Genomic DNA, 25,981 nt, shown 5'->3' with positions numbered 1-25,981 from the left:
CTTGCAGATATCATTTATATATAAGATGAATAGTTTTGGACCAAGCACTGACCCCTGAGGTACTCCGTGAGTGATTTTCAGTTGATTCGTTTTTTATTGTTGAGTTGCACGTACTGATATCTGTTTTCTAAATAACTTATCCATTTATAAGCTACACCTCTAATGCCATATCTTTCTAGTTTTTTTCAATAATATACTGTGATCTATTGTGTCAAAAGCTTTTTTTAGAACTAGGAAAACCCCAACAGCTTCCACAAACTCCATAACTGCCATTGAGGTGGTCCGTTTTTCCCTGAAGCCATATTGATTCTCACTTAACAGCGCATGCTTTTGTATAAAACTATCAAGTCTGCGAGAAAATAGTTTTTCTAATATTTTTGAAAATTGTGGTAGTAGTGATATTGGTCTATAATTTGTAAACAGATGTTTTTCTCCACTTTTATAGATTGGAATAACTTTAGCAATTTTCATTTTTGATGGAAAGATACCAGCTTTGAATGACAGGTTGCATATGTGTGTGAAAGGTCGCACTACATATTCTATAATCTGCTTGATTATTGTCATATCAATATTAAAGCAATCAGTTGACTTTTTATTTTTAAAAGTTTTTATAATATTTGATACTTCTTCTTGTTTTACTGCAGTAAGGAACATCGTGGAGGAGTTTTTTTCTACGTATCTATCCACTTCAAACAGGTCTGTTGGGTCAGGAATTTGTTTTGCTAGGTTACTGCCGATGTTGACAAAATACTCATTAAATTCAGTTGCTATTTCTGCAGTTTTTTCCAAAATAGTATTTTTGCCTTTGATAAAATACTCTGGATAATCCATTTTTTTAGGACTATTTCTGATTACTTGGTTAAGTATTTTCCATATTTCTTGTGTGTTACCTTTATTCTGCTCTAATAGTGCATGATAATAATCTCTTTTACTGGTTCTTATAATATTTACTAGTTTATTTTTATAGGTCTTATATTTTTTTTCTGCTGCTTCAGTTCTGAATTTTAAAAACAATTTATATAAATTGTTTTTCTTTTTACATGCGTTTTCTATGCCTTTCGTTATCCATGGCTTACTTGGGTCTTTATACTTTTTGGAAACTTGAGTTAATGGAAAATGTTTATCATATAAGGAGATTATGGTAGACTGAAATACTTCAAACGCTGTATTTGGGTCTTCGTTTGAGTAGACCTCGGTCCAGTTTTGTTTTTCTAGGTCTTGCTTAAAGGCATCGATGGAACGTTGGGTTCTTAGTCTTATTTCTGTTATACAATTTGTTGATTTAGCTTTTCTATCGAAATAATTATGAAAAACTGCAAAAACAGGCAAGTGGTCACTTATGTCATTAATGAGAAGTCCACTTTCCATTTTATGATCAATCTTATTTATAAATATGTTATCTATTAATATGGCCGTGTCAACTGTTATTCTGCTAGGTTTCAGGATTACTGGGAAAAAGCTGTTGCTGTACATAGTATTTATGAAGTCAGTTGTTTTTTTGTGTCTATTTTTGTTTAATAAGTCAATGTTAAAGTCACCACATATTATTCGTGTTTTCTTATCGTTGTAGTAACTGAGCATATATGTTAGTTTTTTATTGAATGTGTCAATACATGTTCCTGGTGTCCTATAGATGCAACTTATGATGATATTTGATGCCTTTTTATTGTGTATTTCAATGGTTAGACATTCCATTAGGTTTTCTATTGTGTTTGTCAATCTCTCGATTTTACTGCATTTAAGTGCTTTGTCTACATATATTGCAACCCCCCCCCCTCCTTTTTTGTTTTCTCTATTAGTTGCAAACATTTCATAACCTTCTATTTCCATTTCAGTTGTTTTATCTTCATCAAGCCAAGTTTCTGATATGGCAATTATTTTAAATGTATTGAATTGATGTAAATCTGCTTCAATTCTAAGCCGCAACTCTTGTATTATTACAGTAACATGCCATCAACCGGCTGTGAATGCCGGCTGTGAAACTTCAAAATTGACGGCTACCAATCAATAGCAGGACACTAGTTAGGCTTTTATTTTTAAATTGGCTTTTGCAGCACTTGGCGGCGTTACCGTCATAGAGGATGAACAATCGTTGTGGAGGTTGGCTTGACTTGTTTTTATCGATTGGAGGCCGACCTGATCCCAGGTTTATTGCCATCACATACTGTTGCTGCCTTCGAAAACACTTGTAATTGTGCGCTGCTTAGTGGGATGGGGAATTTCGGGGCTCGCAGCGTGTGCCCTGTTTCGACTAGCAACAAACTTCAGACTACTTTTCAAAGGCAGTTTAATGGGTCCTTCAAATGAAAAAAAACCCTAAGTTACGCATTTTACAATTTTTGTAATGATGTATTTTGTGTTATACAAACATTCTTTTTTTTTTTTCAAACACTCAAAATGTTCAGAGGCATCTGTGCTATCCATACATATATAGTTTTTATTAGTTCTTTGGGATTTTTTTATTCTTTATTTTTTGCAAAAGGAAAAAAAAATTGTGTCTGGAGGTCCCAACCAAGCCCTACTAACAATCCCGACCGGACGTGTTCATGTAAAATGCATTGGTTTGAAGCCTCCTGCAAAGAGGCAAACTCATTTGCGATCCTCTGGCGCCACCTAAAAGTTGCACAATTGGAATGACCTCAACCCAACAATGTGGTATGCATACGTCTGTCCAAGCGAAAACAAAGCGATTGACGTAAAAATCGTGTGAAATGCATGTTTACACATTAGGTTTACGATGCTTTCAAAAATATGAATTTTAATGGGTCTCTATGGTGCAAAATATGTAAATTGTGAAGATTACGGAATCAAAACCTTTTTTATTATTGCTGTAATGCCTGAGAACTATCAGCCGGTGACGTCATGAAATTTAGGCCATTTTAGAACCCCCCCCATACGTTTCAGCTCTCACGTGTTTTTCCGAATGCCTTAGCCTTTGATTCAAAGACATAATTTTACATTTATCGCAAGCGGTGGACTTCGAGGGTTAATAGGTAAAAATAAATCTACACGCATTTGATTCTGACAACCTAACACTGTAGTAGTCCCTCCTGATCAATGTTTACTCAAATGTCCCCTTTCTTCTAGTTATGAGGTCTGTGTGTGAATAGCTTATTTGTTTTAAAATGGAGCGTGGTGAGTTACTTTCTGTATGAAATGTACGATCTAATGAAAGCTGCCTTCCTTGTCCTTGCTTTGTCCAAAAACAGCTGATATAATACTCGATTCGATTTGAAGGCAAGATGGCGCCCGAGTTGGCAGCCGTCTGCAAGTGCTCTCATGAGCTTTGCTTTTTTGTTGTTATTTTTGTGTTTTTGTTTTGTAACTTTGTGTTTGTTGTTATGTCGTGTGGACCTGATGTGGACTTTTTTCAGCATTTTTTGGCCACGACATTCATCAAGACTCTGTGCTTGGTGGTTGCGCCTTCTCGGCAGCATGGGTATACCAGCACTGTTTTTGACTGGGAGGAATATCAGCGCCATTTGACTGTCGTTGCTGGACAGTCCCGGGGCGCTTGTGTCTTGCGCCTGTAATGGGCAGCATTTTTCACAGCCCCACTTTGTTCAGCGGAGAGATTGGTGCTGTTGAACGGTCTGCGGCTGGATGGATGTAAGGCTTGAGGAGCCGACGATGAGAAGAGGGGACGTTAGCGCGTAGCGCCGATGCGGATGTGGAACTGGGAGTCGCGGCTTGGAATTGAAGTGGATTTGCATGTGACAGGAGATGTGAGCCAATCTCTTTTTCGTCACTGGACGCTACAGCTTCGTGTTTGCTTTCAAAACTTAGCTTGTAGCAGACGTGTGCACATTTTCAGCATGACGTCTCTGATCGACTGGTGAAAGGACACTTTGATCCTCTCCTCTTTCATCTATAACTGCTTGAGGCAACAAAGTGTATGCAGAAAAGTGGTGAAGATTGCACGACTGTCTGTGTCCCATGTGTTGTGTTATTTTTGTTATTTTGACTTCAAAATGGTGCCGCGTGAGTGGCTGCCTTTAGAGCAGCTCCTATATTTTGTTGTTCTACTTCTTCCTTTCATAACTTTGCAGCTGTGAATCGGGAATTTCTCCATTGCGAGTCTAATAAAGGTTTTCTTATCTTATTCACCAAGGCGCTCCTTTGGTTTTATTATTCTTTGTCCAGATGGCTTTACGAGTGAAGAAATGCTCAAGCTGTGGAAAGGTCTGTTCTACTGCTTGTGGATGCAGGACAAACCACTTTTACAGGTATTTCTTTATTTCTTTCGTCACGGCTTGTGGAACATTTTCAGGCTGAGCTGTGATTTGTCGCCAATCACTTCTTTGAGCTCTTCCCAAGGCGTTCCCAGGCTGTCCTGGTTCGCCCCAAGGAATTCCTACCTTTGGGACATGCCCGGAACACCTCACTAAGGAGGCGTCTAGGAGATGTATTTTGATGGACCGCTGGAGTCGCGGTGCAACCACTCGGTGACTGTAGACAGCGGCTGTCATGCGCAAAAACGTAATTTTTATGCCATTTGGGGGCAGGGATTGTTAAACTGGTCCTGAAATGGACCGGCCATTCAGGAATCCCACAATATTCCCTCTGGCCACCACGACCCTGCGTGCTGGGCTGAATTAATGGCACCCACTGCCATTTAATTGTTAAATATATTGAGCCTTTCTTGGATTGTTTCACTTTCTATTTGCTTAATTTGAGGCACAATGTTGTTCACAGGAGGAGCTTTCCAACTCTGTTTGCACACTGATTCACACCTTTCATGACATTGATGGACGTAAGTTGATCCTATGCTGGTGTAATTCCAAATACAAATTAAAATGTCAAAAGCCGGTGGTGAAAATTGTTTTCCACAGAACTATTATATCTGGAGAGCTCCCTTAAGACCTTCAAAAGAGAGTGGACTGGCATTGACAGACTACGAATGGACAAGTTTTTCCAGGTGTGTGTGCGTGCGCGCGCGTCCATGAATATATCACTTTTCTCCCCCTTATGGTGGCCCTTCTTTTCGTATTACAGCTGATCCGCTTCATGTTCAGACAAAGCTTTGAGATGCTGAAGAGAAACAATTGGGATAGCAGGTAATCCATAAAAACTGTCATGCGCAAATTGTACAGTACGTCATAACATAGGTTAAATATTTTACATAATGTCTTTTCTATTTTTTTTTTTATTTTTTTTTTTTTTTTTTAGTGTGGTCTCAAGATTTCTGGAGCTCTTTGCAACAGAGCTCCTGAACAGTGGCAACGGTGCACCTGCTGGTCTGCAGTTTCATATCTTGGACCTTTACTTGACGGAACTAGGAGCTGTGGGTGCATCAGAGGTAAAGTTATGATCCAAACGGGTCATTTGGAGTATGGAGCGTAGATGGAGATTTGGGTACTTGTCCGTATTTATTTTATTGATCCTGTTGAATGCCTTTCACTTGACAAAAATAAACTGAAGAGAATTTAGATATGAAATTTTGATGTCTATCCACTCTAAATGCCAATATTATAGTTTGAGTGACACATCCATTATAGAGGATTCTGCAAAAGATTTTGAGGAAATATTAATAACTTATTGAAATAAAGAAATGTGATGGTCCTTTTCACATTTTTTCTCCGTAGCTCACTGCTGACCAGAACCTGAGATTCATCGAGCCATTCTGCAAAACGGCAGCCAAGACCAAGGAGTAAGTTCCTCTTAGCGTCCTTTTGTTTGATTTCATATCTGCAGGGAAGTATATTTTTTTAAATCTTCCACACCATTTTTAATGGTGTTGACTTAAAAAATATGTACTAAAAAGTACATTTTGTGTGAGTGTGTGTTTGTGTGTGAGTGCGTGTGTGTGCGCGCGGAGTGATAATATTACAGTTTAACCCCAGCCAGTCCCAGGGACTGGCTGATGAGAAAAGTGAGTCCCATTAGGCATTTCGAGAGTCCCAAATTTCGAATTCTTAAATGGTCTACTTATTCAATTGCATATGATAATAACACAAACAGCAACAATATACATTGCTAATAGGTTTATTTCTTATCAACAAATGCTGCAAAAATTTTAATAATTCAGGCATACGAGATTTGCTGAGAAATAGGTTCTTATTTCATTCCATAGTTTAGTCTTTGCGTTCATAAATTCTCCTCTCTTTACTCCGCTTCCAATGATGCAAGGCTTTCTCAAAGTCAACTTATCGCAAAAAACTATCCAACTTTAGCTGCTTCCTCCGTGATACCTCCGCAATAAACATTCGCAACACTTGTTCGCAACACTTGTTTTAACGATACAAAACTTGGCAATCATCTACTTTCCGCATATTGCAAGAACGACATGCGACATTACTTCATGCGAGATCAAAACAACAATGGTGGCGATTGTCAAACTGATCGTTGCGGGTGGGAAAAAAAGATGTACCGTAGCAGGCCTGAGGATTTAGGAAATTCACGTTTTTCGATTCCGTTGGATTACCCAATGGGAAACCATGGTAACTAATTTTGGGTTCCGTAAACGTTCATCATAGGAAGCCATTTTTCTATTTTGACTGATATTCATAATCAAGAATTCTGATACTCCAAAGTATAATGCTTCAAGGGTAAATGTTTGAAAACTATGCATTAACAATGAACATTATATCAGCAGCTGTGTACTCCAGGATTATTCAACGAAATAAATGGATCAAATTATGTTGTACTCATATGGCATCATGAATACAGCACACCACAAAATCAGAGTATTTTTTTCCAGTCTCACACCGCAAAGATTAATTTCCTGGTAATCATTAATACAGGTAAGTATTGCTGTGGCTTGACATCCTCTTCCCAAGACGATGCATGTGTAATCTACTATCAATTTGACGAAAGAATCTACCACGTGTCATCGTTAGTTCTACCGACAGCATATGACACCTTATGACAAATGTTTTATTCATAAAGTTACCACGCTACAACCAGTAAATTATAGAATAACCAAGACTGTTTCATAATACCGGTATTTTTGTGAACGTCAAACGTGTAAGCGTCACTTGCTCGTGTAAGAAACCCGAAAGGAGTCAAGTGGCGTATTCGGGTGTGCTCAGTTTGGTCGAAAACCGGTTTTCAGTTCTAACCTGAGGTGTAAAAATCTCAAATTTTCTGGTCGAAATCCGAAAGCCGGGGTTTGACTGTACTTTGGTCAGATTGAAGTTATTTCTGTGATCACTGAGGGTTATTCTTTCATTAACAGAGGGGTAACAATAATTTTACGTATATGAAAACGTTTTGTCAGTCTTGAATACCCCATAACCCAGCGGAATATGTTTACTTCAAATGTGGTAGAATTATCGGGCCTTTGAATATGTTTTCATTTCAATGGCTTGAAAGTGTATTCATCTAATTTGCCAGACAATCATACAACTTTTGACCTTAACATTGAATAACGTCACCAAAGCAAAATATCTCCAATTTGGATGTCAGTGTTCAAGAGGATTTGGCTGGCGTCCTGGTCGTGTAATATTACAGGCAACACATCCTTTATTGATCATACTAGTTTTAGGAGCGTCACTGATGAATGGCAGCGAAATTCTGTCTTGATCTGAAGCTTCCTGCTTGCTTTGTAATATTTGCCATCCACTGATCGACCATTCTCTTTAATTGACCGTCTCACCAGTCGGACACTTTTCCGAGCGATCTGCAACAGCATCTTCAACACAATTATTGACCAGGCTCCCTATGCCATTGAGGATCTGATGAGGGAGCTGAAAGAAGCAGAGTCCTCTGATTCAGGCCAGTCCTCTGATGATGAAGAGGACCCCGTGAAGCAGATTAACGGTACATTTTCACAAAAATGGGAAGAGTTTGTTGTTTAATTTTTCCACAAACACAATATTAATCGTAATACCATGTTTAGACTAATGAGGCTGCATAATGCATATTGTTTTAAAGAACATTTTTGAGTTGATTTTCCTTTCAAAGTGTCAACGTAATGATTTTGAAGTTAGCACTTTGCAAAATGGACGGATGGATGGATGAACGAATCCATCCTACATACGGTGTTTGATATTTTGGTGGCCGCATTGCTAGGTCATAGCGACTAAACCGCTCATCTTTAGGTGGGCAGGATGTGCAAATCCGCTGGCATTAACATGCTTTCCACATCATCACTTCAGTAATACTTGTTCAGCTGATTCAACTGGATTGTCGTCATGCCCGTTTTTGAGAATGTACCTTGCACATGGCCAACAGCAGGCTTGATTTCTTTCCATAGCTTTGGAGAAAGCGCCACACAAGCGATCGTTCAGCTCAGTACCAAAAGGCCCACGGGCAAGTGTTTGGGACCACTGCTATATAGTACGCAACATTAAGTGCAATCTGACCAAAAAAAAAATATTCCCCAAACTTTGAGTTTCCGTTCAGAATCACTATTTATATAGCACACAACAACCTGTTTTTGTGTAAGTTATTGATTGCAAATCATGAATGCTACAGTGTTTTAAAAAGAACTCCATGAATGTTACATAATTTTGTAGATAAATGACTGAATTGAATTGAATTTTTATGCCAGGAAGACATTATTTGCTGGTTATTTTGTTTTCAGGCAGTAAATCATACTTGAAACAGGGTGCTCATGAATCAGGAGACTCCGACACAGAGTTACAATTTGATGATGATGATGATGATGATAATACAGCACCAGTTCTACAGGTTAGTATTGTATTTTTATCCTAAATGCATGTTGTTGTTTTTCCAAGAATGAACACATATTTTGGGATACTTGGGTTTTCATTGGAAAGACATATGCTACACTGCACCACTTTAGTCAGAGCTCTTGATAAATACCATGTTCTGCTTTCCCCCTTCTAATGAAACATCTATTTTACAGTTTGACTATGCAGCTCTTGCTGACAAGCTCTTAGAGGTGTCAATTCGAAGTAGCACACCCAGCCACAATAGAGAGAGGCTCTACAAAATCATCAAAGTGTAAGTTTTGTAGCCCCTCAGACAGTTTTGAAAGTATCATACTGTATCTGTTGTTGTGGTCCGTGTGATTTAAATATGGCAAAAAGAAAAGCCAAACCTTCCTGTCCTTATGTGGAAGAAGTAATTGCCCCTTGAAGCTAGTAATGGGTTGTGACGCCCTTGGCAGCAATAACTGAAATCAAGCATTTGCGATAATTTGTGGTCAGTCTTTGACGCTATGGAGGAATTTTGGCCCACTTTGGCAGATTTAATTCAACTATGCCACATTGGAGAGTTTCCCTTTTGAGGTCACGCCACAGCATCTCTATTGGATTCAAATCCGGACTTTGACTTGACCACTGCAAAATCTTACTTTATTTTCTTTTGTTTTTTGAGCCGTTCAGAGATGGACTTGCTGTTGTGTTACGGTTAGTTGTCTTTCTGCATGATCCAAGAGTGCTTGATTTTGAGGGTGCAAACTAAACTGATGGTCGGACATCATCCTTCAGGATTTTCTAGTAGACAGCAGAATTCATTGTCCCATCAATCACAGCAAATTGACCTTGTCCTCAGATAGAAAAGCAGCCCCAGACCATCACATTGGCAACACCATGTTTTATTAATCAAATGCTATCATTTCTACCCCAAATGTAACAGGCCGCACAAATTCAATTTTTGATTCATCGGTCGACAGAATGTTTTTTCCAAAGGTTTTGAGGATCATCTTGATGTCTTTTGGCAAATGTGAGATGAGCCTTTGTGTTCTTTTTGGTCAACAGTGGTTTTCGCCTGGGAACTCTCCAGTGGATCCTATTTTTGGCCAGTGTCTTAAAATTTCAGTGGATCAGAGAGTTGTTCAGCAGATTGGGAAAAGAGTGATTTTTACGCCAGTCGAATGTAGTTTATGATATGCATTATCAGACCTCTTGTCTTTCAACATACTTTCTCTCTCTTTCATGGCAGGCTGCAGGATCTCAGTGAAGGTATTGTTATTTTTAAATTGCCTGATACGACACAATGTCTTTCTTGTTTATTTGTGTTATGTGACTCATCCTCTGCCTTTTTTTTCGGTTAGGTCTATTTCCTCAAGATGGCTATCCAGAGGAAGTCTCTACAGATGAGGATGATGAAATGTTTGCCAGCAGAAAGAAGATGAAGCGTGGATAGAATGCAAAGGAAACAGCTAAGAATCGTAAAGGACCTCTTTCTCACTTCAAAATGCAACTTTTCTGGTGAAGCAAGCCAAGCAACACAAGAGGAAGAAGCTTTCCAGTTCTACAATGATGATCTGCAGAGCCTAAAAAAAGTAGCACCAGAGAGCACACTAGAAGACCTGCTGCAAATGGACAGTAATATTGCAACCCATAACCAGGAATATGGAGAGACTGGTTTTGTCATTAAAGAGGAAGAGGAAGAGTGGGAAGATGCTGAAGAAAAAACACCTGAACCGAGGTCTCTGAGAGACAGTCTCAGCAGTATTACAGCACTCATTGAAGATGCTAAAGGCAGAAGAAACATGGAATGGCTGAGTACAGCACAAAAACTCAGAGACCTGATCCAAGAAGAACAAATGAAGTGTTGGGAAGCAAACGAGTATACATGACTTTTTTGACATGACTTCACGTAGCACACAAAGTGGAATAATTAATATACAAGAAATGTATGTTCATGTTAAAATAAGTCAAATAGGTTTATGCTCATACTTGTGCGCTATTGAAATAAAGAGTACATTTATGTTTTGTTTGTGTGTATGCGTGTGTGTGTGTGTGTTTACGTCAGATCAAATTTGCGATGTGTGATGTCACTCAACAATGACAACCTCCATGGAGACACAACCGTGAATGCCAATTTATTATGAATGAATATTTATATTATTACATTTAGTTAATTTGACATGGCTTCATGTAGCACACCATGATTTGCACTGAGTGTTGGAATACATACATGCTGCTATCTCCTTGCATTAATTAAATTATTTGGTGAAATTCATTAAATGCATTGGAGATAGTATATACCTTTATTTATATGAATAAAATTAATTATGAAGAAGGTTAGCTGGGGTTCAAATGTGTTGTAACAAACCAGAACAACAGTTTATCAGAATCAGCCGTCTTTGTTGTTTAAATTCCCCCCCAATGCATTGAGGGTGGACTGGGACAATCCATGTGGAATATTTCCGATTTCCCACTTTCATCGAGTGCAGCATACGAATGCTTAGGAAAGGGTGCATGGATAAAACCTTTAAATCTCCTTTCGCATAGGTCACTCATCTCCCGAGGCCTCTTTGGATTCTCGTTTTGCCTGAGTAATTTCCTTTCCGACCCTATCCAGATGAGATGATCTTGGAGGATAGGGTCATTCAAATTCTATCAATGCTTAGGAAAGGTGCCTGCTTGTAAACTTTAAGCCCCCGTTATTGTCAGAATTCTAACATTAAAGTTAGAACTCTGTCTTAATTCTCAAAATTCCTGACTTTAATGTGAGTAATGTGTCAGAATTCTGACATAAGTTAGAATTCTGAGAATAAAGTTAGAATTCTGAGACAAAAGTGGGAATCTTGCCAACCTTGGATTTTTTTCTTTATTGGCCCTAAATCTCTTCTGTACACTTGTTTGTCTGTTGACTGTTGATTGCAATGTATTATTTATATTTGTTCATATTTATATATGTCCTTTGTATTCAATTTTCACTGCCCTTGTTTTTAGCTTTGTGCTTTTTAATGCACCGGATATTTGCACTGTGGTTGAGGGGAAATAAATTTCATCTATGCTGGATGTTGTAAATAGAGCATGTTTTACAATAAAGCTGGCTTTTGACTTTGACTTTTTGACTTTTCAAAATAACCGAAAACAAGATACAGGAACATACATCCGTGCCTGTGATGGCAATGTGTGATGTCATCTGTCTGCGACGAAATGAAGGAAAGTGCGCCTGAGCAGCACCGCTCCACGTGAATTAGTGTGAAAATGGCGGCCGTTCACGATCCAGAGATTCAACTGGCACAAAAGTTAGCCTCAAACGAAAAGCCCATTCGAACAAAAGCATTAAAAAAGCTAAAGAAGTATATAAATGTCAGATCACAGAAACTGACGGGTAAGTAACTCGCGTTTAGTGCTCTTATGTGCATTTATAACGGTGCTCGGAACATTCACAAATACGAATTAATAGCATTGTCTTGTGTTTTGAACGTTACATATCACTATATGGACACTTTTTGTGTCCAAGCTCAGTTTTTAATTAAATTCCATCCTTCGAAACTAAACAATGTTTTACAGTACGGTAAGTGGGTTCAGATTTAAAAGGTTAAGTTACACTATCCACAATTAACATTGTATACATCAGCAACGTCGTGCTAACTAAAACGCTTATTGTTAAAAAAAAAAGCCAAATGTAATGTTAATGTCAGGAAACTACGAGCAGTTATCAAAATTCACATGCACATTTCTACCTATGCCCACGTAAACCTCTGTGGATATCAAAAATCGCTACACTATCATAGATTTTATGGACATTAAGCTATCAGGAGGCTCACTGTTGAGAATAAGCTTAACGTGTCTTAATGTTTGACAACTTATCGCCACCCAAATTAACACTTAAATCCACTTCAACCTCTGAAAATAAGTAATAGTCTCTTTGTTTAGGATTTTATGAGCATTAATAATAATAATAATACATTTTAATTGAGCTTTTTCTTGCCCATAGGCGTTCACTATAGGGCATAATGCTTAACGCGGCTTGATGTTCTCTCTATTCTCTACCAAAATTCATGGGCACATGTCTGCCACAGTGTCTGAAAATATAAAAAAAAATCTGGCCGATATTTGAGATCTTGTAGACATTAATGTCTTCCTCTCCTCTCTGTGTGAATTAAGTTTAATGTTGAGGAAGGCGCTTAATGTCTGCATGCTGTCCTAAGTTACGCCTGCTTTTCCTTTATATAAGCAGCCTGTCCGCACATCAATCAGTCAAATGCAGTGCAGCTACTCCACATCATTCACAGAATTTGGAACTTGGTTCATACACAAAGTGCCCCACATTATTAGGCGTTCCTTCCATTTTGGAGGACATGTAAGAGTTTTGAATGTGCCTTGTAGTCATGAAAATATGGTAACGTTGCAGACATCTATACTTAAGGTTTGAAATTCAGATATCACTATCTGCCGTTTCGACCAGTGTCAAATCTGTTACCGATACTGTGCATGAACATTCTGATTGGAAATTTTACCAGTGGTGACAAAAGTCCAATTCAAGAGCCTTGATTTTATTTTTTTTAAATGCTTGCATTTTTTTTCTGCCTCAGGTAAGAGTTTAGTTGGTATGCACTATTTGAATAAGAATAAGAAAACCTATAATTGTCTCACAATGGAGAAAATCCCAATTTACAGCAGCAAAGTTATAAAGGAAGAAAGTAGAACAAAATATAGGAGCTGCTATAAAGGCAGCCACTTTTGCGGCGCCATCTTGAAGTCATAATAACAAAATACAATACAATACATGCTGATTTATATAGCGCTTTCACAACAGCGGCAGCTGTAACAAAGCGCTTTACAAAACAGTTAACATGAAGTAAAATAATAAACACAACACAACATAAAACACGGACAGTCATGCAGTTCTAACTACAATACAACACATAAGATTGTCTGTGTCTAATGTGTCTTGTCTTGTTGCATGTTGTGAGAGGGAATGTAAAGGTATGTTGCACATACAGCACATTTGACAATAAAATTGTAGTTGACTCGATAAGACACAGTCGTGCAATCTTGACCACTTTTCCTGCATGCAGTTTGTTGTTTGATGCAGTTATAAATGAAAGAGGAGCTAATCAAAGTGTCCCATGTTTGGTTTGGGTTTGGGTTGTTTATTGAACATAAAACATATACAGTAATAATTTGACAGAAAATAAGGTAGATAAAAAAGTAAAAGAAAGAAATCAGTCTTCATTCAACACAGTTATGTTCAAGGGAGTAGGATGAAGTAAAAAAACTTATCTTGTCCTACCCCGTTATGTGTTTATATCTACTAAATCATTTTTATATCAATCAGAAAAGAAAAAGTAAGAAGAAGTCTCCATTAAGGCTCATACTTTACCCTTAACCGTGATATTTTCACAACTTTTGGTTTGTATCGGGATTATATACATCCTCACCCTGGCACTCTTGTGTCAATTTTCTCTTGTATTCATAATGGGTATTGCAATACCTTTCTCTATTTATCAACTTAGTTCTGATTTATCATTATATTTAATGTTTAGAATTTATCATTTTAACTCTGATTGGTGTAGGTTGTTTGTACTATTTTTTTGAATTTGTTTTTGAACTCAGCAAGCGATTTACTCATTTTTAGGTCCGTTTCGAGATTATTCCACAGATTAACACCTTTGCTAGATACACTTCTTTGCTTGATGTTTGTTCTTGTTTTGAGTTTTTTGAATAAGTTGGTACCTCTTAATTCATAGTTGCTTTCTCGAATTTCAAAAAACTTCTGAATGTTTTAGCAGAGCAGGTTATTGTGTGCTTTGTACATTAATTGGGCGATTTTAAAGTCAACCAGGTCATAAAATTTCATCGTATTTAATTTAATAAATAGTGGATTTGTGGGTTCCGTATAATTTGATCTATTAATAATTCGAATTGCTTTTTTTTGTAGTTTGAGAATAGGGAGTGTGTTTGTTTTGCAGGCATTTCCCCATATTTCCACACAGTAGGTCATGTATGGTAATAATAATGAAGTGTATAATGTGTACAAGGATCTCTTATTTAGCACTTCCTTGGTTTTGTAGAGGATCCCTACGGTCTTGGCTATTTTTCTTTTTACGTTATCGATATGTGGTTTCCAACATAGTTTTGAGTCTATTACTAATCCGAGAAACTTGGTTTCATACGCTCTTTCTATTTCAATTGAGTTTCGAACCAGTTTTTTAATTTGTTTAATTCGTTTTCTACGGTTGTCAGGAGCTGTTTCAGATTTATTCCAGAACAGTAGAAAGTTGTATCATCAGCCAATAGGACACATTTAAATAGTTTTGAGACCTTGCAGATATCATTTATATATAAGATGAATAGTTTTGGACCAAGCACTGACCCCTGAGGTACTCCGTGAGTGATTTTCAGTTGATTCGTTTTTTATTGTTGAGTTGCACGTACTGATATCTGTTTTCTAAATAACTTATCCATTTATAAGCTACACCTCTAATGCCATATCTTTCTAGTTTTTTTCAATAATATACTGTGATCTATTGTGTCAAAAGCTTTTTTTAGAACTAGGAAAACCCCAACAGCTTCCACAAACTCCATAACTGCCATTGAGGTGGTCCGTTTTTCCCTGAAGCCATATTGATTCTCACTTAACAGCGCATGCTTTTGTATAAAACTATCAAGTCTGCGAGAAAATAGTTTTTCTAATATTTTTGAAAATTGTGGTAGTAGTGATATTGGTCTATAATTTGTAAACAGATGTTTTTCTCCACTTTCATAGATTGGAATAACTTTAGCAATTTTCATTTTTGATGGAAAGATACCAGCTTTGAATGACAGGTTGCATATGTGTGTGAAAGGTCGCACTACATATTCTATAATCTGCTTGATTATTGTCATATCAATATTAAAGCAATCAGTTGACTTTTTATTTTTAAAAGTTTTTATAATATTTGATACTTCTTCTTGTTTTACTGCAGTAAGGAACATCGTGGAGGAGTTTTTTTCTACGTATCTATCCACTTCAAACAGGTCTGTTGGGTCAGGAATTTGTTTTGCTAGGTTACTGCCGATGTTGACAAAATACTCATTAAATTCAGTTGCTATTTCTGCAGTTTTTTCCAAAATAGTATTTTTGCCTTTGATAAAATACTCTGGATAATCAATTTTTTTAGGACTATTTCTGATTACTTGGTTAAGTATTTTCCATATTTCTTGTGTGTTACCTTTATTCTGCTCTAATAGTGCATGATAATAATCTCTTTTACTGGTTCTTATAATATTTACTAGTTTATTTTTATAGGTCTTATATTTTTTTTCTGCTGCTTCAGTTCTGAATTTTAAAAACAATTTATATAATAATAATAATAATAATAATACATTTTATTTGTGGGCGCCTTTCTAGAAACTCAAGGACACCTTACAACAAGCAGTTAAAATCACGAGTACAATGTTAAAAAACTACATCAAATAAGATGAGAAAAAAATACAACAAAATAAATAAATAAAACAATGGCTTTATTTATTTATTTATATATTATATAAATTGTTTTTCTTTTTACATGCGTTTTCTATGCCTTTCGTTATCCATGGCTTACTTGGGTCTTTATACTTTTTGGAAACTTTAGTTAATGGAAAATGTTTATCATATAAGGAGATTATGGTAGACTGAAATACTTCAAACGCTGTATTTGGGTCTTCGTTTGAGTAGACCTCGGTCCAGTTTTGTTTTTCTAGGTCTTGCTTAAAGGCATCGATGGAACGTTGGGTTCTTAGTCTTATTTCTGTTATACAATTTGTTGATTTAGCTTTTCTATCGAAATAATTATGAAAAACTGCAAAAACAGGCAAGTGGTCACTTATGTCATTAATGAGAAGTCCACTTTCCATTTTATGATCAATCTTATTTATAAATATGTTATCTATTAATATGGCCGTGTCAACTGTTATTCTGCTAGGTTTCAGGATTACTGGGAAAAAGCTGTTGCTGTACATAGTATTTATGAAGTCAGTTGTTTTTTTGTGTCTATTTTTGTTTAATAAGTCAATGTTAAAGTCACCACATATTATTCGTGTTTTCTTATCGTTGTAGTAACTGAGCATATATGTTAGTTTTTTATTGAATGTGTCAATACATGTTCCTGGTGTCCTATAGATGCAACTTATGATGATATTTGATGCCTTTTTATTGTGTATTTCAATGGTTAGACATTCCATTAGGTTTTCTATTGTGTTTGTCAATCTCTCGATTTTACTGCATTTAAGTGCTTTGTCTACATATATTGCAACCCCCCCCCCTCCTTTTTTGTTTTCTCTATTAGTTGCAAACATTTCATAACCTTCTATTTCCATTTCAGTTGTTTTATCTTCATCAAGCCAAGTTTCTGATATGGCAATTATTTTAAATGTATTGAATTGATGTAAATCTGCTTCAATTCTAAGCCGCAACTCTTGTATTATTACAGTAACATGCCATCAACCGGCTGTGAATGCCGGCTGTGAAACTTCAAAATTGACGGCTACCAATCAATAGCAGGACACTAGTTAGGCTTTTATTTTTAAATTGGCTTTTGCAGCACTTGGCGGCGTTACCGTCATAGAGGATGAACAATCGTTGTGGAGGTTGGCTTGACTTGTTTTTATCGATTGGAGGCCGACCTGATCCCAGGTTTATTGCCATCACATACTGTTGCTGCCTTCGAAAACACTTGTAATTGTGCGCTGCTTAGTGGGATGGGGAATTTCGGGGCTCGCAGCGTGTGCCCTGTTTCGACTAGCAACAAACTTCAGACTACTTTTCAAAGGCAGTTTAATGGGTCCTTCAAATGAAAAAAAACCCTAAGTTACGCATTTTACAATTTTTGTAATGATGTATTTTGTGTTATACAAACATTCTTTTTTTTTTTTCAAACACTCAAAATGTTCAGAGGCATCTGTGCTATCCATACATATATAGTTTTTATTAGTTCTTTGGGATTTTTTTATTCTTTATTTTTTGCAAAAGGAAAAAAAAATTGTGTCTGGAGGTCCCAACCAAGCCCTACTAACAATCCCGACCGGACGTGTTCATGTAAAATGCATTGGTTTGAAGCCTCCTGCAAAGAGGCAAACTCATTTGCGATCCTCTGGCGCCACCTAAAAGTTGCACAATTGGAATGACCTCAACCCAACAATGTGGTATGCATACGTCTGTCCAAGCGAAAACAAAGCGATTGACGTAAAAATCGTGTGAAATGCATGTTTACACATTAGGTTTACGATGCTTTCAAAAATATGAATTTTAATGGGTCTCTATGGTGCAAAATATGTAAATTGTGAAGATTACGGAATCAAAACCTTTTTTATTATTGCTGTAATGCCTGAGAACTATCAGCCGGTGACGTCATGAAATTTAGGCCATTTTAGAACCCCCCCCATACGTTTCAGCTCTCACGTGTTTTTCCGAATGCCTTAGCCTTTGATTCAAAGACATAATTTTACATTTATCGCAAGCGGTGGACTTCGAGGGTTAATAGGTAAAAATAAATCTACACGCATTTGATTCTGACAACCTAACACTGTAGTAGTCCCTCCTGATCAATGTTTACTCAAATGTCCCCTTTCTTCTAGTTATGAGGTCTGTGTGTGAATAGCTTATTTGTTTTAAAATGGAGCGTGGTGAGTTACTTTCTGTATGAAATGTACGATCTAATGAAAGCTGCCTTCCTTGTCCTTGCTTTGTCCAAAAACAGCTGATATAATACTCGATTCGATTTGAAGGCAAGATGGCGCCCGAGTTGGCAGCCGTCTGCAAGTGCTCTCATGAGCTTTGCTTTTTTGTTGTTATTTTTGTGTTTTTGTTTTGTAACTTTGTGTTTGTTGTTATGTCGTGTGGACCTGATGTGGACTTTTTTCAGCATTTTTTGGCCACGACATTCATCAAGACTCTGTGCTTGGTGGTTGCGCCTTCTCGGCAGCATGGGTATACCAGCACTGTTTTTGACTGGGAGGAATATCAGCGCCATTTGACTGTCGTTGCTGGACAGTCCCGGGGCGCTTGTGTCTTGCGCCTGTAATGGGCAGCATTTTTCACAGCCCCACTTTGTTCAGCGGAGAGATTGGTGCTGTTGAACGGTCTGCGGCTGGATGGATGTAAGGCTTGAGGAGCCGACGATGAGAAGAGGGGACGTTAGCGCGTAGCGCCGATGCGGATGTGGAACTGGGAGTCGCGGCTTGGAATTGAAGTGGATTTGCATGTGACAGGAGATGTGAGCCAATCTCTTTTTCGTCACTGGACGCTACAGCTTCGTGTTTGCTTTCAAAACTTAGCTTGTAGCAGACGTGTGCACATTTTCAGCATGACGTCTCTGATCGACTGGTGAAAGGACACTTTGATCCTCTCCTCTTTCATCTATAACTGCTTGAGGCAACAAAGTGTATGCAGAAAAGTGGTGAAGATTGCACGACTGTCTGTGTCCCATGTGTTGTGTTATTTTTGTTATTTTGACTTCAAAATGGTGCCGCGTGAGTGGCTGCCTTTAGAGCAGCTCCTATATTTTGTTGTTCTACTTCTTCCTTTCATAACTTTGCAGCTGTGAATCGGGAATTTCTCCATTGCGAGTCTAATAAAGGTTTTCTTATCTTATTCACCAAGGCGCTCCTTTGGTTTTATTATTCTTTGTCCAGATGGCTTTACGAGTGAAGAAATGCTCAAGCTGTGGAAAGGTCTGTTCTACTGCTTGTGGATGCAGGACAAACCACTTTTACAGGTATTTCTTTATTTCTTTCGTCACGGCTTGTGGAACATTTTCAGGCTGAGCTGTGATTTGTCGCCAATCACTTCTTTGAGCTCTTCCCAAGGCGTTCCCAGGCTGTCCTGGTTCGCCCCAAGGAATTCCTACCTTTGGGACATGCCCGGAACACCTCACTAAGGAGGCGTCTAGGAGATGTATTTTGATGGACCGCTGGAGTCGCGGTGCAACCACTCGGTGACTGTAGACAGCGGCTGTCATGCGCAAAAACGTAATTTTTATGCCATTTGGGGGCAGGGATTGTTAAACTGGTCCTGAAATGGACCGGCCATTCAGGAATCCCACAATATTCCCTCTGGCCACCACGACCCTGCGTGCTGGGCTGAATTAATGGCACCCACTGCCATTTAATTGTTAAATATATTGAGCCTTTCTTGGATTGTTTCACTTTCTATTTGCTTAATTTGAGGCACAATGTTGTTCACAGGAGGAGCTTTCCAACTCTGTTTGCACACTGATTCACACCTTTCATGACATTGATGGACGTAAGTTGATCCTATGCTGGTGTAATTCCAAATACAAATTAAAATGTCAAAAGCCGGTGGTGAAAATTGTTTTCCACAGAACTATTATATCTGGAGAGCTCCCTTAAGACCTTCAAAAGAGAGTGGACTGGCATTGACAGACTACGAATGGACAAGTTTTTCCAGGTGTGTGTGCGTGCGCGCGCGTCCATGAATATATCACTTTTCTCCCCCTTATGGTGGCCCTTCTTTTCGTATTACAGCTGATCCGCTTCATGTTCAGACAAAGCTTTGAGATGCTGAAGAGAAACAATTGGGATAGCAGGTAATCCATAAAAACTGTCATGCGCAAATTGTACAGTACGTCATAACATAGGTTAAATATTTTACATAATGTCTTTTCTATTTTTTTTTTTTTTTTTTTTAGTGTGGTCTCAAGATTTCTGGAGCTCTTTGCAACAGAGCTCCTGAACAGTGGCAACGGTGCACCTGCTGGTCTGCAGTTTCATATCTTGGACCTTTACTTGACGGAACTAGGAGCTGTGGGTGCATCAGAGGTAAAGTTATGATCCAAACGGGTCATTTGGAGTATGGAGCGTAGATGGAGATTTGGGTACTTGTCCGTATTTATTTTATTGATCCTGTTGAATGCCTTTCACTTGACAAAAATAAACTGAAGAGAATTTAGATATGAAATTTTGATGTCTATCCACTCTAAATGCCAATATTATAGTTTGAGTGACACATCCATTATAGAGGATTCTGCAAAAGATTTTGAGGAAATATCACATTTTTTCTCCGTAGCTCACTGCTGACCAGAACCTGAGATTCATCGAGCCATTCTGCAAAACGGCAGCCAAGACCAAGGAGTAAGTTCCTCTTAGCGTCCTTTTGTTTGATTTCATATCTGCAGGGAAGTATATTTTTTTAAATCTTCCACACCATTTTTAATGGTGTTGACTTAAAAAATATGTACTAAAAAGTACATTTTGTGTGAGTGTGTGTTTGTGTGTGAGTGCGTGTGTATGCGCGCGGAGTGATAATATTACAGTTTAACCCCAGCCAGTCCCAGGGACTGGCTGATGAGAAAAGTGAGTCCCATTAGGCATTTCGAGAGTCCCAAATTTCGAATTCTTAAATGGTCTACTTATTCAATTGCATATGATAATAACACAAACAGCAACAATATACATTGCTAATAGGTTTATTTCTTATCAACAAATGCTGCAAAAATTTTAATAATTCAGGCATACGAGATTTGCTGAGAAATAGGTTCTTATTTCATTCCATAGTTTGGTCTTTGCGTTCATAAATTCTCTCTTTACTCCGCTTCCAATGATGCAAGGCTTTCTCAAAGTCAACTTATCGCAAAAAACTATCCAACTTTAGCTGCTTCCTCCGTGATACCTCCGCAATAAACATTCGCAACACTTGTTCGCAACACTTGTTTTAACGATACAAAACTTGGCAATCATCTACTTTCCGCATATTGCAAGAACGACATGCGACATTACTTCATGCGAGATCAAAACAACAATGGTGGCGATTGTCAAACTGATCGTTGCGGGTGGGAAAAAAAGATGTACCGTAGCAGGCCTGAGGATTTAGGAAATTCACGTTTTTCGATTCCGTTGGATTACCCAATGGGAAACCATGGTAACTAATTTTGGGTTCCGTAAACGTTCATCATAGGAAGCCATTTTTCTATTTTGACTGATATTCATAATCAAGAATTCTGATACTCCAAAGTATAATGCTTCAAGGGTAAATGTTTGAAAACTATGCATTAACAATGAACATTATATCAGCAGCTGTGTACTCCAGGATTATTCAACGAAATAAATGGATCAAATTATGTTGTACTCATATGGCATCATGAATACAGCACACCACAAAATCAGAGTATTTTTTTCCAGTCTCACACCGCAAAGATTAATTTCCTGGTAATCATTAATACAGGTAAGTATTGCTGTGGCTTGACATCCTCTTCCCAAGACGATGCATGTGTAATCTACTATCAATTTGACGAAAGAATCTACCACGTGTCATCGTTAGTTCTACCGACAGCATATGACACCTTATGACAAATGTTTTATTCATAAAGTTACCACGCTACAACCAGTAAATTATAGAATAACCAAGACTGTTTCATAATACGGTATTTTTGTGAACGTCAAACGTGTAAGCGTCACTTGCTCGTGTAAGAAACCCGAAAGGAGTCAAGTGGCGTATTCGGGTGTGCTCAGTTTGGTCGAAAACCGGTTTTCAGTTCTAACCTGAGGTGTAAAAATCTCAAATTTTCTGGTCGAAATCCGAAAGCCGGGGTTTGACTGTACTTTGGTCAGATTGAAGTTATTTCTGTGATCACTGAGGGTTATTCTTTCATTAACAGAGGGGTAACAATAATTTTACGTATATGAAAACGTTTTGTCAGTCTTGAATACCCCATAACCCAGCGGAATATGTTTACTTCAAATGTGGTAGAATTATCGGGCCTTTGAATATGTTTTCATTTCAATGGCTTGAAAGTGTATTCATCTAATTTGCCAGACAATCATACAACTTTTGACCTTAACATTGAATAACGTCACCAAAGCAAAATATCTCCAATTTGGATGTCAGTGTTCAAGAGGATTTGGCTGGCGTCCTGGTCGTGTAATATTACAGGCAACACATCCTTTATTGATCATACTAGTTTTAGGAGCGTCACTGATGAATGGCAGCGAAATTCTGTCTTGATCTGAAGCTTCCTGCTTGCTTTGTAATATTTGCCATCCACTGATCGACCATTCTCTTTAATTGACCGTCTCACCAGTCGGACACTTTTCCGAGCGATCTGCAACAGCATCTTCAACACAATTATTGACCAGGCTCCCTATGCCATTGAGGATCTGATGAGGGAGCTGAAAGAAGCAGAGTCCTCTGATTCAGGCCAGTCCTCTGATGATGAAGAGGACCCCGTGAAGCAGATTAACGGTACATTTTCACAAAAATGGGAAGAGTTTGTTGTTTAATTTTTCCACAAACACAATATTAATCGTAATACCATGTTTAGACTAATGAGGCTGCATAATGCATATTGTTTTAAAGAACATTTTTGAGTTGATTTTCCTTTCAAAGTGTCAACGTAATGATTTTGAAGTTAGCACTTTGCAAAATGGACGGATGGATGGATGAACGAATCCATCCTACATACGGTGTTTGATATTTTGGTGGCCGCATTGCTAGGTCATAGCGACTAAACCGCTCATCTTTAGGTGGGCAGGATGTGCAAATCCGCTGGCATTAACATGCTTTCCACATCATCACTTCAGTAATACTTGTTCAGCTGATTCAACTGGATTGTCGTCATGCCCGTTTTTGAGAATGTACCTTGCACATGGCCAACAGCAGGCTTGATTTCTTTCCATAGCTTTGGAGAAAGCGCCACACAAGCGATCGTTCAGCTCAGTACCAAAAGGCCCACGGGCAAGTGTTTGGGACCACTGCTATATAGTACGCAACATTAAGTGCAATCTGACCAAAAAAAAAATATTCCCCAAACTTTGAGTTTCCGTTCAGAATCACTATTTATATAGCACACAACAACCTGTTTTTGTGTAAGTTATTGATTGCAAATCATGAATGCTACAGTGTTTTAAAAAGAACTCCATGAATGTTACATAATTTTGTAGATAAATGACTGAATTGAATTGAATTTTTATGCCAGGAAGACATTATTTGCTGGTTATTTTGTTTTCAGGCAGTAAATCATACTTGAAACAGGGTGCTCATGAATCAGGAGACTCCGACACAGAGTTACAATTTGATGATGATGATGATGATGATAATACAGCACCAGTTCTACAGGTTAGTATTGTATTTTTATCCTAAATGCATGTTGTTGTTTTTCCAAGAATGAACACATATTTTGGGATACTTGGGTTTTCATTGGAAAGACATATGCTACACTGCACCACTTTAGTCAGAGCTCTTGATAAATACCATGTTCTGCTTTCCCCCTTCTAATGAAACATCTATTTTACAGTTTGACTATGCAGCTCTTGCTGACAAGCTCTTAGAGGTGTCAATTCGAAGTAGCACACCCAGCCACAATAGAGAGAGGCTCTACAAAATCATCAAAGTGTAAGTTTTGTAGCCCCTCAGACAGTTTTGAAAGTATCATACTGTATCTGTTGTTGTGGTCCGTGTGATTTAAATATGGCAAAAAGAAAAGCCAAACCTTCCTGTCCTTATGTGGAAGAAGTAATTGCCCCTTGAAGCTAGTAATGGGTTGTGACGCCCTTGGCAGCAATAACTGAAATCAAGCATTTGCGATAATTTGTGGTCAGTCTTTGACGCTATGGAGGAATTTTGGCCCACTTTGGCAGATTTAATTCAACTATGCCACATTGGAGAGTTTCCCTTTTGAGGTCACGCCACAGCATCTCTATTGGATTCAAATCCGGACTTTGACTTGACCACTGCAAAATCTTACTTTATTTTCTTTTGTTTTTTGAGCCGTTCAGAGATGGACTTGCTGTTGTGTTACGGTTAGTTGTCTTTCTGCATGATCCAAGAGTGCTTGAGTTTGAGGGTGCAAACTAAACTGATGGTCGGACATCATCCTTCAGGATTTTCTAGTAGACAGCAGAATTCATTGTCCCATCAATCACAGCAAATTGACCTTGTCCTCAGATAGAAAAGCAGCCCCAGACCATCACATTGGCAACACCATGTTTTATTAATCAAATGCTATCATTTCTACCCCAAATGTAACAGGCCGCACAAATTCAATTTTTGATTCATCGGTCGACAGAATGTTTTTTCCAAAGGTTTTGAGGATCATCTTGATGTCTTTTGGCAAATGTGAGATGAGCCTTTGTGTTCTTTTTGGTCAACAGTGGTTTTCGCCTGGGAACTCTCCAGTGGATCCTATTTTTGGCCAGTGTCTTAAAATTTCAGTGGATCAGAGAGTTGTTCAGCAGATTGGGAAAAGAGTGATTTTTACGCCAGTCGAATGTAGTTTATGATATGCATTATCAGACCTCTTGTCTTTCAACATACTTTCTCTCTCTTTCATGGCAGGCTGCAGGATCTCAGTGAAGGTATTGTTATTTTTAAATTGCCTGATACGACACAATGTCTTTCTTGTTTATTTGTGTTATGTGACTCATCCTCTGCCTTTTTTTTCGGTTAGGTCTATTTCCTCAAGATGGCTATCCAGAGGAAGTCTCTACAGATGAGGATGATGAAATGTTTGCCAGCAGAAAGAAGATGAAGCGTGGAAATGCAAGGAAACTTTGAGGAAACGGCTAAGAATCGTAAAGGACCTCTTTCTCACTTCAAAATGCAACTTTTCTGGTGAAGCAAGCCAAGCAACACAAGAGGAAGAAGCTTTCCAGTTCTACAATGATGATCTGCAGAGCCTAAAAAAAGTAGCACCAGAGAGCACACTAGAAGACCTGCTGCAAATGGACAGTAATATTGCAACCCATAACCAGGAATATGGAGAGACTGGTTTTGTCATTAAAGAGGAAGAGGAAGAGTGGGAAGATGCTGAAGAAAAAACACCTGAACCGAGGTCTCTGAGAGACAGTCTCAGCAGTATTACAGCACTCATTGAAGATGCTAAAGGCAGAAGAAACATGGAATGGCTGAGTACAGCACAAAAACTCAGAGACCTGATCCAAGAAGAACAAATGAAGTGTTGGGAAGCAAACGAGTATACATGACTTCAAAGTGGAATAATTAATATACAAGAAATGTATGTTCATGTTAAAATAAGTCAAATAGGTTTATGCTCATACTTGTGCGCTATTGAAATAAAGAGTACATTTATGTTTTTTTTGTGTGTATGCGTGTGTGTGTGTGTGTTTACGTCAGATCAAATTTGCGATGTGTGATGTCACTCAACAATGACGACCTCCATGGAGACACAACCGTGAATGCCAATTTATTATGAATGAATATTTATATTATTACATTTAGTTAATTTGACATGGCTTCATGTAGCACACCATGATTTGCACTGAGTGTTGGAATACATACATGCTGCTATCTCCTTGCATTAATTAAATTATTTGGTGAAATTCATTAAATGCATTGGAGATAGTATATACCTTTATTTATATGAATAAAATTAATTATGAAGAAGGTTAGC

The 25,981-nt window shown here is 38.0% G+C and overlaps 2 protein-coding genes and 1 pseudogene across 6 annotated transcripts in view; 2 read left to right on the top strand and 1 right to left on the bottom strand.

Annotated features, from left to right (window-relative positions):
- Positions 1-25,142, top strand: part of LOC127612083 (ribosomal RNA processing protein 1 homolog A-like) — a 103,378-nt gene extending 78,236 nt beyond the window's left edge. For 2 of the 5 annotated variants that reach the window (XM_052083059.1, XM_052083058.1), the window contains exons 2-12: positions 4,144-4,226; positions 4,696-4,753; positions 4,833-4,918; positions 4,996-5,057; positions 5,170-5,299; positions 5,586-5,650; positions 7,601-7,761; positions 8,528-8,634; positions 8,813-8,910; positions 24,907-24,926; positions 25,019-25,142. In XM_052083059.1, the coding sequence (XP_051939019.1) occupies positions 4,144-4,226; positions 4,696-4,753; positions 4,833-4,918; positions 4,996-5,057; positions 5,170-5,299; positions 5,586-5,650; positions 7,601-7,761; positions 8,528-8,634; positions 8,813-8,910; positions 24,907-24,926; positions 25,019-25,125 (977 nt within the window). In that variant the 3' untranslated portion in view covers positions 25,126-25,142. Of the gene's footprint in view, positions 1-4,143; positions 4,227-4,695; positions 4,754-4,832; positions 4,919-4,995; positions 5,058-5,169; positions 5,300-5,585; positions 5,651-7,600; positions 7,762-8,527; positions 8,635-8,812; positions 8,911-9,852; positions 9,873-9,964; positions 10,063-24,906; positions 24,927-25,018 lie in introns of those variants that run through there. The other 3 variants (XM_052083061.1, XM_052083062.1, XM_052083060.1) reach the window with 3 other exon arrangements.
- The window catches only part of LOC127612044 (ribosomal RNA processing protein 1 homolog A-like), a 189,444-nt pseudogene that overhangs the window by 35,534 nt on the left and 127,929 nt on the right, over positions 1-25,981 (bottom strand).
- On the top strand, positions 11,804-23,990 carry LOC127612092 (ribosomal RNA processing protein 1 homolog A-like). The gene is made up of 10 exons (XM_052083073.1): positions 11,804-11,982; positions 19,251-19,333; positions 19,803-19,860; positions 19,940-20,025; positions 20,103-20,164; positions 20,267-20,396; positions 20,644-20,708; positions 22,655-22,815; positions 23,582-23,688; positions 23,867-23,990. The coding sequence occupies exons 1-10, from the start codon at positions 11,856-11,858 to the stop codon at positions 23,966-23,968; spliced, it is 981 nt and encodes a 326-aa protein (XP_051939033.1). The 5' UTR covers positions 11,804-11,855; the 3' UTR covers positions 23,969-23,990.

Source organism: Hippocampus zosterae, chromosome 12 (assembly GCF_025434085.1).
Source record: "Hippocampus zosterae strain Florida chromosome 12, ASM2543408v3, whole genome shotgun sequence".
Classification (NCBI taxonomy): domain Eukaryota; kingdom Metazoa; phylum Chordata; class Actinopteri; order Syngnathiformes; family Syngnathidae; genus Hippocampus; species Hippocampus zosterae.
The sequence above is the reverse complement of the archived record's forward strand: the minus strand, read 5'-3'. Positions and strand labels throughout refer to the sequence as shown.

What these genes read in the sequence shown, in the direction of transcription:
- LOC127612092 (XM_052083073.1), top strand. Translation starts at nt 11,856, where the DNA reads ATGGCGGCCGTTCACGATCCAGAGATTCAACTGGCACAAAAGTTAGCC. An exon ending in AGGACAAACCACTTTTACAG is followed by an intron (nt 19,334 to 19,802) that starts GTATTTCTTTAT and finishes TGTTGTTCACAG; the next exon opens with GAGGAGCTTTCCAACTCTGT. An exon ending in GAATGGACAAGTTTTTCCAG is followed by an intron (nt 20,026 to 20,102) that starts GTGTGTGTGCGT and finishes TTCGTATTACAG; the next exon opens with CTGATCCGCTTCATGTTCAG.